This window comes from Emys orbicularis, chromosome 1 (genome assembly GCF_028017835.1).
Source record: "Emys orbicularis isolate rEmyOrb1 chromosome 1, rEmyOrb1.hap1, whole genome shotgun sequence".
In the NCBI taxonomy this organism is placed as follows: Eukaryota; Metazoa; Chordata; order Testudines; family Emydidae; genus Emys; species Emys orbicularis.
In genome coordinates this window covers 27,392,570-27,408,366 of record NC_088683.1, presented here as the reverse complement: position 1 = coordinate 27,408,366, position 15,797 = coordinate 27,392,570, and the positions used below count along the sequence as shown (strand labels likewise).

At 45.0% G+C, this 15,797-nt stretch overlaps 1 protein-coding gene across 1 annotated transcript in view; it reads left to right on the top strand.

Annotated features, from left to right (window-relative positions):
* The window catches only part of CCDC146 (coiled-coil domain containing 146), a 107,285-nt gene extending 93,268 nt beyond the window's left edge, over positions 1-14,017 (top strand). Inside the window, exons 15-18 of the mRNA XM_065423400.1 lie at positions 3,278-3,406; positions 4,232-4,369; positions 12,153-12,401; positions 13,814-14,017. Coding sequence (XP_065279472.1) covers positions 3,278-3,406; positions 4,232-4,369; positions 12,153-12,401; positions 13,814-14,017 — 720 coding nt within the window. The remainder of the gene's footprint in view (positions 1-3,277; positions 3,407-4,231; positions 4,370-12,152; positions 12,402-13,813) is intronic.
* The last annotated feature ends 1,780 nt before the right edge of the window (positions 14,018-15,797 follow it).

Genomic DNA, 15,797 nt, shown 5'->3' with positions numbered 1-15,797 from the left:
AATACAACTGGAACTGTAGCTACATCCTGTTATTTATCATAGACTTGTTTATAAATTCTTCTTTTTTGCAAAACTCAGTGTATTGTTGTGCTTATGTTTCTAGTTAACTATCATCAAAAATATTTCTCAATCCCCCTGTGGTCCAACCCAAGTGACACATGTTTGAAACCAAAATACGATTGACAAATGGAGGGACAGCAATCTTACATTTTGACTTGTTTGTCTAATGGCAAGTTCCCTTTTTTAAAAGTTTTCAAGCCTTTTTAAGGTTCTTTTCTGTGATGCTACTTCTTGGAACAGGAAGAGATGGATGCTGCCTTTTCGCAAGAAAAAAGTGCTTAAAAACTGAATGTTCTGGTGACTTTCCATTATCATAGCAAAAAAACAATGAGGAGTCCGGTGGCACCTTAAAGACTAACATATTTATGCATCTGAAGAAGTGGGGGGTTTTACCCATGAAAGCTTATGCCCAAATTAATGTGTTAGTCTTTAAGATGCCACCAGACACCTCGTTTTTGTGGATACAGACTAACACGGCTACCCCTCTGATACTTGCTATCATTATAGCATCACATCTATCAGCTCTCACAGATCTGTGTTTGCATTTCTACACATCAAAAAACACATGGCCAGCACTGAACCTCCAGTGAACCTATCCCTGTGGTTAGGCCTAAATATTTCTTCATTTATGGTAAACCATTGTGGCTGAAAGAGCCAAAGACAGCTATCTTCCTAGTAATTTTTCACCGGAAAGTATATGGATCGTCTTTAGACCTAATTATTTGAATCATGTTTATGTTAGTGCTGAAAGATTAATAGCCCAACAGATTAACCCGTGATAGATTACTGTAGATATACCAAATATGTCATGTTGCAAAAATGGACTAACACTGTATTGCCAATCCTGCAAGTGCAAACATCAGGAGGTAGACTAAAAAGAATCAAGAGATTGGCTTAAAAATCATGAGAGTTACAAAAATTAATCACCTGTCTTTTTTTGGCGGTGATCTGCTTTTTTTAAACGCTCATCAGGCACCCCTCCCCCCACCATGTATATGCAGGGCCGGCTCCAGGCACCAGGCAACCAAGCACATGCTTGGGGCGGCTCCTGGTAAGGGGCGGCGGGGGGAGCGCGGCGCGGCATTCCGCGGGGGGGGGGGGCGCTTTGGCGGCGCGGTGCTCGGTGGGGGGGGCGGGCTCCGGCGGCACGGCGCTTGGCGGGGGGGCGGCGCGGCGCTGGGGGGGGGCGGCGTGGGGCGCGGCGCTCGGGGGGGTTCCGGCGGCGCTCGGCGGGGGGGGCAGGCTCCGGCGGCGCGGCGCTCGGCGGGGGGGGCGGCGCGGGGCACGGCGCTCGGGGGGGGTTCCGGCGGCGCTCGGCGGGGGGGGCAGGCTCCGGGGGCGTGGCGCTCGGGGGGGGTTCTGGCGGCGCTCGGGAGGGTCTGGGTGGCGGGGGGCGCGGCGCTCGGCGGGGGGGGGGAAAGTTAATCTGAAGAGTACACAAAATGCACACAAAAATTGGCATGCCACCATCTGCCTATTGTCTCTGAATTTGTATGAGGGATGTGTTCTCCCCAGCATCCTCCTCTCATAATCCCACAGAAATCTCTTTGGGCAGACTCCTCAGCTCCCACAGACACCAGTGCCAGATCCCTTCCTACTTCTTTCAGCTTTTCCCCTACGCTGAACGCTACCTTCTGCTGGACTTTACTTCTGTTCCCTAATCGTATGTCCCTGCTGCCGGGTCCCCTCTTTGTTCCTTGTCGCTGTCCTGTGTCCCCTGTCAACACCTCCCCGGCCTGTGTCTCTTGTCCTGGCCTGTGTTTCAGCTAGCTACTTTTATTGCCTTCCATTATCATAGGATCTGAATGCCTTCCAATATTCAAAAATGGAGCTCACAGGGGCTCTGTTCAGCCTTCAGCAGAACTGGCTTGGTGAGTTTACAGGGTTTTGTTTCTGTGCGTGCGTGTGTGTGTGTGTGTGTGTGTAAAATTTATTGACCGGGAAAGCTAAGCCAAAGAAATGGGAAGTCGGAGTCTATGTTGTGCCTCTTGGACAGGAGCCCGACAACGTTCAAGGAGCTGAAGATGTGACCTGCTGTACAACTTGTAAGCGTTAATAGCGACATCACTAGCGTCGGTGTCTCATTTTTATTTCTGCTCTTCAACTTTTTTTTTGCCTCTTTGTTTTCTGGGTAATTTCTGTTACTGGGTTTCCACAAGTACAGACTCTCAGGCATTTTCCCTCTGCTCTGAGTAATACAGGTGCCAGTAGCAGACAACAAGCAGCAGGGGCCAGAAGAAGAGGGCTGGTCTCAGCAACATGGCTGTGAATCCTTGGCCTCAGCAGTGGCACATATACTTTCTTTGTTGTATTTTGTATTGTCTATGACTAGTCCCTATTCCCACTCCTGGGACAGGCACTGGAGAACAAGGTAGTTGGTCTCAGAAACTGGGCTGTTGAGTTAGTCCTCATCTGATGGGTACAGAGTGACTAACGCACTGAAAATATGGTGTATTTGCATGATTCGAAAAATGGTCTGGGGATAAAGAGGGAAATAAAACCCCCACTTTCTGGTGAAGGGACAAGAGTTTCCATCTTTCCAGGGTTTGCCTGAGAACCATGGTGTCCTCTCCTAAAGAAAATTCTCACTTTAGTAATCCCACAGCAGCCTCCCCTTCTGCCCTCTTTCCATCCTCTGTGCTCTCAAGGGATCTGTTATCAAGCCCCCAGCCACGCCAAGCAGGAAAACTCGCCTTTCCTCCAAACCCCCAGCTAGCTGGACTTGGTGTCAAAGGAGGCAGCCTTTTTCCAACCCTCCCGATGAGTACACCAGAGATGTGGGAGTGTCTCGTCACTCAAATGTCTAGTGTCATGCACTCTGATATTCCAGAGGCATGCTTTACCAATAGAAAAATCCCAGGTCACTTTGTTGTGTGTGAGGAAAGCCTCAGATGAACAAGCTTTTGAAGATGGGTTTGAAATGTGAATAGCTGTTGGGGTGGCCTGTGTTAATCTGTGATAAAACACAAATAAGGCTAATTGTGCCCTGCCAATCTATCCTATACCCACTCATTAACTTCAGTAGGGTTCTTAGTGTATAAATCAGCCAAAATTGGACCAAAGCATCACTAAGGACATCAGTGTAATTCATGAGATGAGACCATTTAATATTTCTCATCTGTGATTGGCTATTTCGTTTATCACGTATCAATAATGGCTTTTTTGTTTATTCACCAAACCACCCCAAACCTGACAGTTATATTTTCTTGTTTCGTAGTATTCTCAGTGCAAGGACAGAATTAAAAGTCTGGAGAAACGCTTCGCTGATCCTGAGGGGAAGAACAGAAAGCGAGCCCTGGAAGGGAAGGACCCATCACTACCTGAACTGTTCAAAAAGATTGAAGAGGTAACACAGCATGTCTGACAGAATTTATCACAGTACATGGCTGGATTACCCTAGAACTGTGGTTCTCAACCTGCGCCCTGTGTGACATCATCAGGGCCATATAGATAGTATATATATTGTGTGGATGCAGCCCACATATAACAGAGAGAGCTGCATAGGCAGCCCACAATGGTAAATAATTTGAGAACTATTGCCCTGGGAAATGCAAACAGTCTTTTCTTTTCTTTCTTATAAAACTTCTATATGAAAAGTTAAAAAATCTTTGAGCTGGGTTTGTGGGCGCTGCAGCACAGCACACAGATGTGAAAGCTGTGAGGAGCAGCTCTGCATAGGAGCACAGTCAGGGCAGAACACGGCAGCATTAATGTGAGCCCACATGTGCCCAGTATTGCCAACCCCAAACAACCTCAATCCTAAGTCAGGTCTCCAATAACAAAAAAAAAAGTGGCTTAGAAAGCATGAGACTTTTTTATAAAAATGTATATTTTGAATTCTTTTTATTTGCTTTCTGGTTTTTGAGACTTTGGAACTTATATTTTTCAGATTTCTCTCTACAACCACAAGGAGCTAGAAAGTTCCTTTTGTTTAGAATAATTTAGTTTCTGTATTATTGCTTTTAACTCCAAGTCTCATACAGAGCTTGAGTTGTAGTCTTGGTCATTCAGGAGAGGATTCATTTTGAAGTGGTTATTTATGCTGTTACTATTTCTTTACACAATTTGAAAAAGCTGTCAAGTCTGTAAAAATGTATCTATTGCAAAGTGATTGTGAGCAGGTCTTACTCCTACTCATTCACCGTTGTGTATGTGTTTGTTCTCATTATAGTTAGAAATACAGCTGGTACAAAAGGAGGAGAAATTGTTGGAGAAGGACTTTATTTATGAGCAAGTTTCCCGGCTAACAGATAGACTCCGTACCAAGACAGAGAATGGGAAGGAAGACACGCTGATATTAGCAAAACGGGTAAGTATCAGATCAAACTCTTTGTTTCCAGGAATCCCGTATGTAACTAAAACTGCTGATGTATTTTATTTGTGGAAGTGAGAACTAGGATGACTTTTATACAAACTTTTACTGTACTTACAATGATTCATAGGACATTACAGGCAACTATTTACAGTTGCTGCATATAGCTGTCTGCAGATGACATAGCTATAGTTGTAAATAAGTGAAATACCGTGTATTTACTTGAAATCTCTGAAAGCTGCGCTGTGATCGTTTTCTTTACCTTTTATTTATGTGTACAATGAATTATTTCTGAGGTTGGGAGCTTAATAGCTAAGCAAAATGTTGAGGGTAGTCTCCTTTTCGAATGAATGATCCAACCAATAGTTTCAAACAACTATATGGACCTGCTCAATAATAGGAAAAACACAGGCAGGCTCCATACTCTACAATCTGAAAGGAGATACCGGTACATTGAGCCAGCAGGCAGGTTTTTCTTACACATACAGGCAGAGATAATCACACACCCGTGCATTAAAGAAAATTCTCAAAACAATCATTTTTTCTTATGTTTATCACATTTATTTCCGCCTGCCTCATAGAGCTAATATTTTGAAAAGATAAAGGAGGCTCTTAGAAAAGAAAACCCAACTTAAGAGGTTTGCTAAAGAAAAAGCAATGTCAGAAGAGAGACACTGATAACAAGTGAGGTGAAAAGAGACAACCAAAAACAGAAGAAAACTGAAGTGAATGAAGAAAATCTGGCCCAGTCTTGTTTTCTTTCCAGGTATTAGGGTTGGAGCTTGAACAGATCCAGATAAATAAGAACAGACCATTACAGCAACAAACATGTTTAAGTTGTTTTCTACAGGGAAATTTAACATGGCTGCTGCTAACCTATGTTTGTTTGAAGTGTGGTTCTACTCTGAGGGTATGTCTACACTACGAAATTAGGTCAAATTTATAGAAGTTGTTTTTTTAGAAATCGTTTTTATATAGTCGATTGTGTGTGTCCCCACACAAAATGCTCTAAGTGCATTAACTCAGCAGACTGCGTCCACAGTACCGAGGCTAGCGTCGACTTCCGGAGCGTTGCACTGTGAGTAGCTGTGGGTAGCTATCCCACAGTTCCCGCAGTTTCCACTGCCCATTGGAATTCTGGGTTGAGATCCCAATGCCTGATGGAGCAAAAACAGTGTCGCGGGTGGTTCTGGGTACATGTCGTCAGGCCCCCTTTCCCTCCCTCCGTGAAAGCAACTGCAGACAATCGTTTCGTGCCTTTTTTCCTGGGTTACCTGTGCAGACGCTATGCCACGGCAAGCATGGAGCCCGCTCAGCTCACCGTCACTGTACGTCTCCTGGGTGCTGGCAGACATGGGACTGCATTGCTACACAGCAGCAGCTCATTGCCTTTTGGCAGCAGATGGTGCATTACGACTGGTAGCCATCATCGTCATACTCCTGGGTGCTCTTTTAGCTGACCTCGGTGAGGTCGGTCAGGGGCGCCTGGGCGTGACTCAGCCAGGTCATTCCCTTTTCAAGTTTAGTCTCCTGGAGACTCAGTCCTGCCGGCAGTCGTACTGCACCATCTTCTGGTGAGCAGCCAGGAGAGGACGATGGCTAGCAGCCGTACTGCACCGTCTGCTGCCAGCCTAAGATGTATAAGATAGATGGAGTGGATCAAAACAAGAAATAGACCAGATTTGTTTTGTATTCATTTGCTCCCACCTCCCTCCCTCCGTGAAATCAACAGCCTGCTAAACCCAGGGTTTTGAGTTCAATCCTTGAGGGGGCCATTCTGTAAGACAGTTGTTTTTGTTTCTCCTTGATGCAAAGCCATCCCCTTTGTTGATATTAATTCCCTGAAAGCCATGTGGTCAGTTGCCCCTCCCTCCGTCAGAGCAACGGCAGACAATTGTTTCGTGCCTTTTTTCAGCGCAGACGTCATAGCACCGGGAACATGGAGCCCGCTCAGATCACCGCGGCAATTATGAGCACTGTAAACACCACGCACATTATCCTGCAGTATATGCAGAACCAGAACCTGCAAAAGGAAAACCAGGCTCGGAGGCATCGGCAGCGCAGTGACGAGAGTGATGAGGACATGGACATAGACTTCTCACAAAGTACGGGCCCCAGCAGTGTGCACATCATGGTGTTACTGGGGCAGGTTCATGGCGTGGAACGCCGATTCTGGGCCCGGGAAACAAGCACAGATTGGTGGGACCGCATAGTGTTGCGGGTCTGGGACGATTCCCAGTGGCTGCGAAACTTTCGCATGCGTAAGGGCTCTTTCATGGAACTTTGTGACTTGCTTTCCCTTGCCCTGAAGCACCAGAATACCAAGATGAGAGCAGCCCTCACAGATGAGAAGCGAGTGGCGATAGCCCTGTGGAAGCTTGCAACAACAGACAGCTACCAGTCAGTCGGGCATCAATTTGGAGTGGGCAAATCTACTGTGGGGGCTGCTGTGATCCAAGTAGCCAACGCAATCAAAGAGCTGCTGATATCAAGGGTAGTGACTCTGGTAAATGTGCAGGCCATAGTGGATGGCTTTGCTGCAATGGAATTCCCTAACTGTGGTGGGGCGATAGACGGAACCCATAGCCCTATCTTGGCACCGGAGCACCAAGCCAGCGAGTACATAAACCGAAAGGGGTACTTTTCAATGGTGCTGAAAGCACTGGTGGATCACAAGGAACGTTTTACCAACAACAACGTGGGATGGCCGGGAAAGGTACATGACACTCGCATCATAGAATCATAGAATATCAGGGTTGGAAGGGACCTCAGGAGGTCATCTAGTCCAACCCCTGCTCAAAGCAGGACCAATTCCCAACTAAATCATCCCAGCCAGGGCTTTGTCAAGCCTGACCTTAAAAACCTCTAAGGAAGGAGATTCCACCACCTCCCTAGGTAACCCATTCCAGTGCTTCACCACCCTCCTGGTGAAAAAGTTTTTCCTAATATCCAACCTAAACCTCTCCCACTGTAACTTGAGACCATTACTCCTTGTTCTGTCATCTGGTACCACTGAGAACAGTCTAGATCCATCCTCTTTGGAACCCCCTTTCATGTAGTTGAAAGCAGCTATCAAATCCCCCCCATTCTTCTCTTCTGCAGACTAAACAATCCCAGTTCCCTCAGCCTCTCCTCATAAGTCATATGCTCCAGCTCCCTAATCATTCTTGTTGCCCTCCGCTGGACTCTTTCCAATTTTTCCACATCCTTCTTGTAGTGTGGGGCCCAAAACTGGACATCTTCAGGAACTCTGGTCTGTTTCAAAAGCTGCAGGAAGGGTCTTCCTTCCCAGACCAGAAAATAACCGTTGGGGATGTTGAAATGCCTATAGTTATCCTTGGGGACCCAGCCTACCCCTTAATGCCATGGCTCATGAAGTCATACACAGGCAGCCTGGACAGTAGTCAGGAGCTGTTCAACTATAGGCTGAGCAAGTGCAGAATGGTGGTAGAATGTGTATTTGGACGTTTAAAAGCGTGCTGGCGCAGTTTACTGACTCTGATAGACCTCAGTGAAACCAATATTCCCATTGTTATTACTGCTTGCTGTGCACTCCACAATATCTCTGAGAGTAAGGGGGAGACATTTATGGTGGGGTGAGAGGTTGAGGCAAGTCACCTGGCCGCTGATTACGCGCAGCCAGACACCAGGGCGGTTAGAAGAGTACAGGAGGGCGCGGTGCGCATCAGAGAAGCTTTGAAAACCAGTTTCATGACTGGCCAGGCTACGGTGTGAAAGTTCTGTTTGTTTCTCCTTGATGAACCCTCCGCAACCCCCCGATTCACTCTACTTCCCTGTAAGCTAACCACCCTCCCCTCCCCCCTTCGATCACCACTTGCAGAGGCAATAAAGTCATTGTTGCTTCACCTTCATGCATTCTTTATTAATTCATCACACAAATAGGGGGATAACTGCCAAGGTAGCCCGGGAGGGATGGGGGAGGAGGGAAGCACCGGGTGGGGTGGGGGAGGAGGGAAGGACAAGGTCACACTGCACTTTAAAACTTAAAAACTTTAAAACTTATTGAATGCCAGCCTTCTGTTGCTTGGGCAATCCTCTGGGGTGGAGTGGCTGGGTGGCCGGAGGGCCCCCCCCACCGCGTTCTTGGGCGTCTGGGTGAGGAGACTACGGACCTTGGGGAGGAGGGTGGTTGGTTACACAGGGGCTGTAGTGGCAGTCTGTGCTCCTGCTGCCTTTCCTGCAGCTCAACCATACGCTGGAGCATATGAGTTTGATGCTCCAGCAGCCTGAGAATTGACTCCTGCCTTCTGTCAGCAAGCTGACACCACCTATCATCTTCAGCCCGCCACTTACTCTCTTCAGCCCGCCACCTCTCCTCGCGTTCATATTGTGCTTTCCTGCACTCTGATATTGTCTGCCTCCATGCATTCTGCGGTGCTCTGTCAGTGTGGGAGGACAGCATGAGCTCAGAGAACATTTCATCCCGAGTGCGTTTTTTTTGCCTTCTAATCTTCGCTAGCCTCTGGGAAGGAGAAACATATGCAGCTGGTGGAGGGAAGAAAAGGGAGCGTGGTAGTTAAAAAGACACATTTTATAGAACAATGGGTACACTCTTTCATGGCAAACCTTGCTGTTAACATTATATAGCACATGTGCTTTTGTTACAAGGTCGCATTTTGATGGCTTCACCCCTCCCCCCACCGCGTGGCTAACAGCGGGGAACATTTCTGTTCAGCCACAGGCAAACAGCCCAGCAGGAACGGGCACCTCTGAATGTCTGCTTAATAAAACCACCCTATTTCAACCAGGTGACCATGAATGATATCACTCTCCTGAAGATAACACGGAGAGATAAAGAACGGATGTTGTTTGAATGCCAGCAAACACTGGGACCATATGCTGCAATGCTTTCTTCTGCAATGATTCCCGACTACATGCTACTGACCTGGCGTGGTAAAGTGTCCTACCCTGGAGAACGGAATAAGGCTGCCCTCCCCAGAAACCTTTTGCAAAGGCTTTGGGAGTACATCCAGGAGAGCTTTATGGAGATGTCCCTGGAGGATTTCCGCTCCATCCCCAAACACGTTAACAGACTTTTCCAGTAGCTGTACTGGCCACGAATGCCAGGGCAAATTAATCATTAAACATGCTTGCATTTAAACCATGTCTAATATTTACAAAGGTACACTCACCAGAGGTCCCTTCTCTGCCTTCAGGGTCCAGGAGCCCGCCTTGGGTGGGTTCGGGGGTTACTGGCTCCAGGTCCAGGGTGAGAAACAGATCCTGGCTGTTGGGGAAACCGTTTTCTCAGTTTCCTTGCTGTGAGCTATCTTCAACCTCCTCCTCCTCCTCATCTTCCTCGTCCCCAAAACCCGCTTCCATGTTGCGCCCTACTCCACTGATGTAGTCAAAGCACAGGGTTGGGGTACTGGTGGCTGCACCCCCTAGAATGGCATGCAGCTCATCATAGAAGCGGCATGTTTGGGGCTGTGACCTGGAGCGGCCATTTGCCTCTGTTTTTTTGGTAGGCTTGCCTGAACTCCTTAATTTTCACGCGGCACTGCTGCGAGTCCCTGTTATAGCCTCTGTCCTTCATGATCTTGGAGATTTTTTCAAATGTTTTGGCATTTCATTTACTGGAACGGAGTTCAGCTAGCATGGATTAGTCTCCCCATACAGCGATCATTTAGTTGGGAATTGGTCCTGCTTTGAGCAGGGGGTTGGACTAGATGACCTCCTGAGGTCCCTTCCAACCCTGATATTCTATGATTCTATGATCAGATCCCATACCTCCCATTCAGTCCATGCTGGAGCTCTTTTGCGATTCTGGGGCTTTGTCTTCACTACCCGCCGATCCGGCGGGTAGCAATCGGTTTATCGGGGATCGACTTACCGCGTCTAGTGAAGACGCGGTAAAATCGATCCCTGATCGCTCTGCCGTCGACTCCGGAAATCCACCTCGGCAGGAGGCGGCAGCAGAGTTGGCGGCAGCGGTCGACTTTCCCGCGTCCTCACCGCTAGGTAAGCCGACCTAAAATACGCAACTTCAGCTACGGTATTCACGTAGCTGAAGTTGCGTATCTTAGGTCGGACCCCCGCTGCAGTGTAGACCTAGCCTGGGACTCCATGGTCACCTCTGCTGATGAGCTCTGCATGATCACCTGTGCTGATCAGCTCGCAACGCTGGCCAAACAGGAAATGAAATTCAAAAGTTCACGGGACTTTTCCTGTCTACCTGGCCAGTGCATCTGAGTTGAGAGCGCTGTCCAGAGCGGTCACAATAGAGCACTCTGGGATAGCTCCCGGAGGCCAATACCGTCAAATTGCCAATGTCAGCGCTAATCCCCTTGTCGGAGGTGGAGTAAATTAATCGATTTTAAGAGCCCTTTAAATCGAAAAAAAGGGCTTCGTCTTGTGGACGGGTGCAGGGTTAAATTGAGGCAACGCTGCTAAATTCGACCTAAAATCGTAGTGTAGACCAGGCCTGAGAAGTGACTGTAGAAAGGGATACAACAAGGAGTCTGGTGGCACCTTAAAGACTAACAGATTTAGAAAGGGATATTGTGGATAAAAATGGCATCGAGTTTTTTCCTCTTTCAATAATTCTGTCACATATGGTCACTTAAAAGTGAACAGATGCTGTTTCTACCATACCTGCTGGAAGTCAAGTTGGGGTTCATTCTTCTGCATCATCACCAGCAAGAGCCTAACTGACTTGCAGAAATGTTACCTTTGTACCATCCCATTGTCTCGACATTATACCTCCAGTTGCCTTCACTGGGCTCATGCAGGCATAAGTGAATACAATTTGGTATACAATGCGGTTCACTCTGCACAATATGGAACAGCTTCCAGGATGAAATCCTGCACTATGAAGTTAAAGAGTTTTGCTATTGACTTCAGTGGGGCCAGGATTTCATCCCAGGCCTGCCTTTTTAATAGTGGGTTGGTTCTGCCGTGCCAACAGGAGTAAAACAGTGAGTACAATGTTTTCTACTGAAAGCGAGTTGGTTTGGCTCTGAATGTACACAAGGAGCAGACTGGGTGACTAGGAATGTAACATTTATTTTTAAATGTAGAACCATGCTTTAAAAAATAGACAGTTAAGATGAACTTTTTCTCCATCCAGTACCGAACCCCTAACCTATATTTTATGCTCCCTGGGAACAATGACAGTTTCACAAAAATTCTACATTATTTTCTTGGTTCATCAGCTGGACACACAAATTTTCAGGGGGATTTCATGGGTCCCTTATGTGAAAACTTTTCCGAGAATTTTTCTGCCCCACACACTTCTGTATATTGTATTTGCAAATGTATAAACAACAAATAAATATTAGACTTTTAAATGCATGTGTAACTGAACACAATGTGCATGTAAATTCACAAATAAGTGGGTCGTTATTTGTGCACACACAAATGTGAACATTAGTTTTTTAAAGACTAGGCCAAAACAACAGTATGGCTTAGCAGTACTAACATTGAAAGTGATAACTAATAGGGTTAATGGAGATAGTTTTCCTTTCCAATTCAACAGAAAAAGAAATAGAGGACGAACAATATGTGCATTAGCTCATGTATTATATTTATCTTACCTTACTGGCTTTTGAAATGATTAATATGTATTGTACAAATAAAAGCACCATATCATCATCCAGAAAGTCATATAGATTTTCTGTATTGCCTATTATATACCGCTTTGATGAAAAAGTTTTCCATTAGTTCTCTGAAAATAAAGATCCTGAAAGCAAGATTGGTTCTCAAGTGTGTATGTAAAGAGAAGAACTGGTTAAAGTTGAATTAATGTTATTGATTCCAGATGAATGAACTACAGCAGAAAATAAAAGATAAAACCCAAAAGATGATGGCTCTTATTGCAGAGTTATCCATGAAGCAAGCAATTACCATTAAACTGCAACAGGAAATGAGGGACAAAGAACAATTTTTGCTGACTGTCTCATCAAGGATAGAGAAAGGTCTCCCTCCTCCTAAAGAAACAGAGATTGAGTGGATGAAGGTATTGCGCAATGAGGAGATGCATAAAGCGGCAGCTGAAGCCAGAGAAAAGGTAGGCTTTTGTCATATGGTGTAATTTGGGATTCATTCACATTGTTCCAGTTCGTTTATTTTTTTAAAGGGCTTTGCTGTGTGGCTTCTTATTGGCCATCTCCCATTCTCCATAGTTTGGGGGAGGGGAGTCTTCTTGAAGAATAGGACAAGACTGACCCATGCTCGTGGAAGAGCTTATTGCCAAGCTGCTTTGTGGAGAGTCACAACAGACGTCCTGCATACTGTATATAATGAAAATTCACCGATTGGTCAGCTGGTGTCTAGTGCTAAAAGGAAGCTGTACGTGTCAGTTTAAACACTGTAATTATTTTGATGGTGGCAAGATAGAGGAGCACTGATCTTTTCAGATAATATACTGAGGATTCAGTTTCAGGATGATAGCGCAGAGGAAGAAACTAACCCAATATTTTTTCTTAGGAGCTTGTAGATGCTAGACTGGCAGAGACAAAGGGAGATTAGATTGCTAGATGGCAGTGGGCAGAAAGAGCACATGGGAAAATGTTGCAAGTTCCTTAATGGGCAGCTTGCCTCCTTAAAACCAACTGGGACAACCAGTGATCTGTAGGGGGAGAGTTCACACTAAGTAGGGGCAGTATTATAAAAAGATGTCCTGTTTGTATGAGGTTCCCTCAACCTCTGGCTCACCAGGCAGGGGCAAAGTACAATTTCAGTAGAGTATTTACAGCACTCCTGACAGCACTAGCCTCCCCAAGGGCTGGATGAAGGCAGGCCATGGGCTTTCCACCTCTCTCTGGCAAAAACTTCCTGAGCATGGAGGAGAGTGCACAGTGCACCCATTTAAAGAATATGCTGCCTTGAGGCCAAGGAAGGTTTCCCCAGCAAAACTGCTTTGGAATTAGACACTTCTGTGGAGTTAACAGTTTCCCCCATGTTATGACAGCCACTTCAATATTCTGCACCTCAGTTTCCTCGTTTGTCAAAATGGGGATATTAGTACAGTAGTATTCTTTGTAAAGTGCTTTGATCTATGGCTGAGAAGTGGTAAATGGAGTTCTAAGGGTACGTCTTCACTTACATCCGGGTCCGGATGTAAGCAATCGGTTTTCTGAGTTCGATTTATCGCGTCTGGTTAAGACGCGATAAATCGATCCCGGATCGATCCCGGAAGTGCCCCGGATCGATCCCGGAAGTGCTCGCCGTCGACGCTGGTACTCCAGCTCGGCGAGCGGAGTACGCAGCATCGACGGGGGAGCCTTCCTGCCGCATCTGGACCGCGGTAACTTCGGACTAAGGTACTTCGAATTCAGCTACGTTATTAACGTAGCTGAATTTGCGTACCTTAGTCCGAAGTGGGGGGGTTAGTGTAGACCAGCCCTAAGTACTGTCTTCGCCATGACTTGTGAAACAGACTGTCAGTGTTATATCAGATTAAAATGTGTTTCTTCACAGCGTGCTGCAGAAGAGGAACAGTATGCCTCGCCAAATAGTATCTATACAACAGCGGAGCAGCGCCCCAACGCATACATCCCAGACGATGAAAATGTTCTCCCTTTGCCACGTCCCTATGGTGCTTTGGCTCCTTTCAAACCAACTGAACCTGGTTCAAATATGAGACACATAAGAAAACCTATTGTAAAGCCAATTGAAATCTGAACAAGTGATCTTCATCTAAATCATAAGTCGAGTAGTAGCAACTGAATATGCAAAGCCAACAGTTTTTAATATTGTAAATGTTTTTAAATGTTTGCTAGCAGTTTGCCAAAATATTCACACTGTAAACAAAATATTTTTAAAGAAGATAGTATAGCTAAATAGTCCCTGTAGCTAATGGGGGTTCAGTATGCAAAACATAGCACTGTTTTGAAATGTTAAGAGGAGTGAACAATAATCAAAATTGGTTTTTAACTTGTTAATAAATGCTTATAACGTACAAACAGGTATAATAAACAAGAGAAGATGATGTAGCTTTTCTTTTTAATATTAACATAATTGAACTATGTCCTTATTCATTATACAAATAAATCAATATGGGGAGCAGTTTGGACTGAAGATAATGGTCAGGCATGTCTGTTTAAATAAAAAAATGCCCTTTCTCTCACTACAGACCAGTGAGAAAGCTAATCCTCCTTTATCACTGATGGCAACCGTAGTAGAGGGAACAAGTCCCATTATTGAGAAGGAGCAAGAGGAGAAGAAAGGGTGAATGCTCTTGCATACTGAGAAGTAAAGTGTAAGAAGGGCCCTGTTTCTGGGAGCGGAATCTCTCTCATTCAGCACCACAAAATAGGTACACAAGTTTGGGAACATACTCCCCTATTTGAAACTATGCTGAGAAAAGATAACAGAGGTAGTTATACAGAGAGCTTGAGAAACATACTGGAATTAAAAAGAAAAAAAGTAACATCAAATTCATTCTAGTTTACTACTTCTGAAACTTTGGCACACTTTCTTACCCAGTAACTGGAAGTACATCTGTTCCATGCTAATTCAGCATGTCTGAAGTTCACAAATTTTCCCTGTTTGGTACCAAAGCACTGCTTTTTTAAAAATTGCTGTTATAGCTCACAGCTAAAAAAATAAATGGGTTAGGTCAGTTCTGTATCAATATCGCTGGGAACTGAAGGGAAAAAATCTAACACTTGATCTAAAAACATTTAAAGTCATAGGGGCAGAATTAAATACAATTCATCAAAGCCACTGTAATGATAAGTTTCCAAAGAAGCTTTCTTCTCCTGCTGTATTGTACAGTACATTATAAACATCAGGAAAGATTCTTATACACATTACAGCGAGAGCAAATATTTTAAAACCCAACTCCAAAGGCATGAGGGCAGTACTGTAAAGAGATGTACTGGCTGTATGAGGAATTTATACATCTTTATTAATACATTATATACAAAGAGTTACTCCGCATTTGTTGCCTCTAGCCTATACTACGCAATCTCAAAGAAATCCTTTATACATCAGTGCAATAACAGCTGCCAATTTCTCATTATTTCGCAATGTAATTGGACTGTTCTTTTTTAAGAAATGTCTTGCCTGTAAGAGTAGTATTAGAATAAAAATAAAATTCTAAAGAAACTTTTCCCACCATATTCTGAAACTTTCTACACCTACTCCTGTTTAGCCATTCCACAGTGTAAAACTGAATAATAAAAACATATTTAGCTGGAGAGCAGGGTCTGTATCAGATATATATTTTCCCCCCAGCTCCAATCCTTTATCTTCCTTGTATTTACTAGCAAGTCTTCAATTTCAGTCTAGTCCCTCCTCAATACATGCATGAGTAGAGTGGAGCATATATTATTTTGGGCAGCCTTTTACTAGTTAATGGTTGCAACCGAAAACTGGGAGCCTTTAATATGACATTTGTTTTATAAATATTAACAATTTTTGAGAAGTATTAAACCCTGGAATTTTAGTTGCAAATATG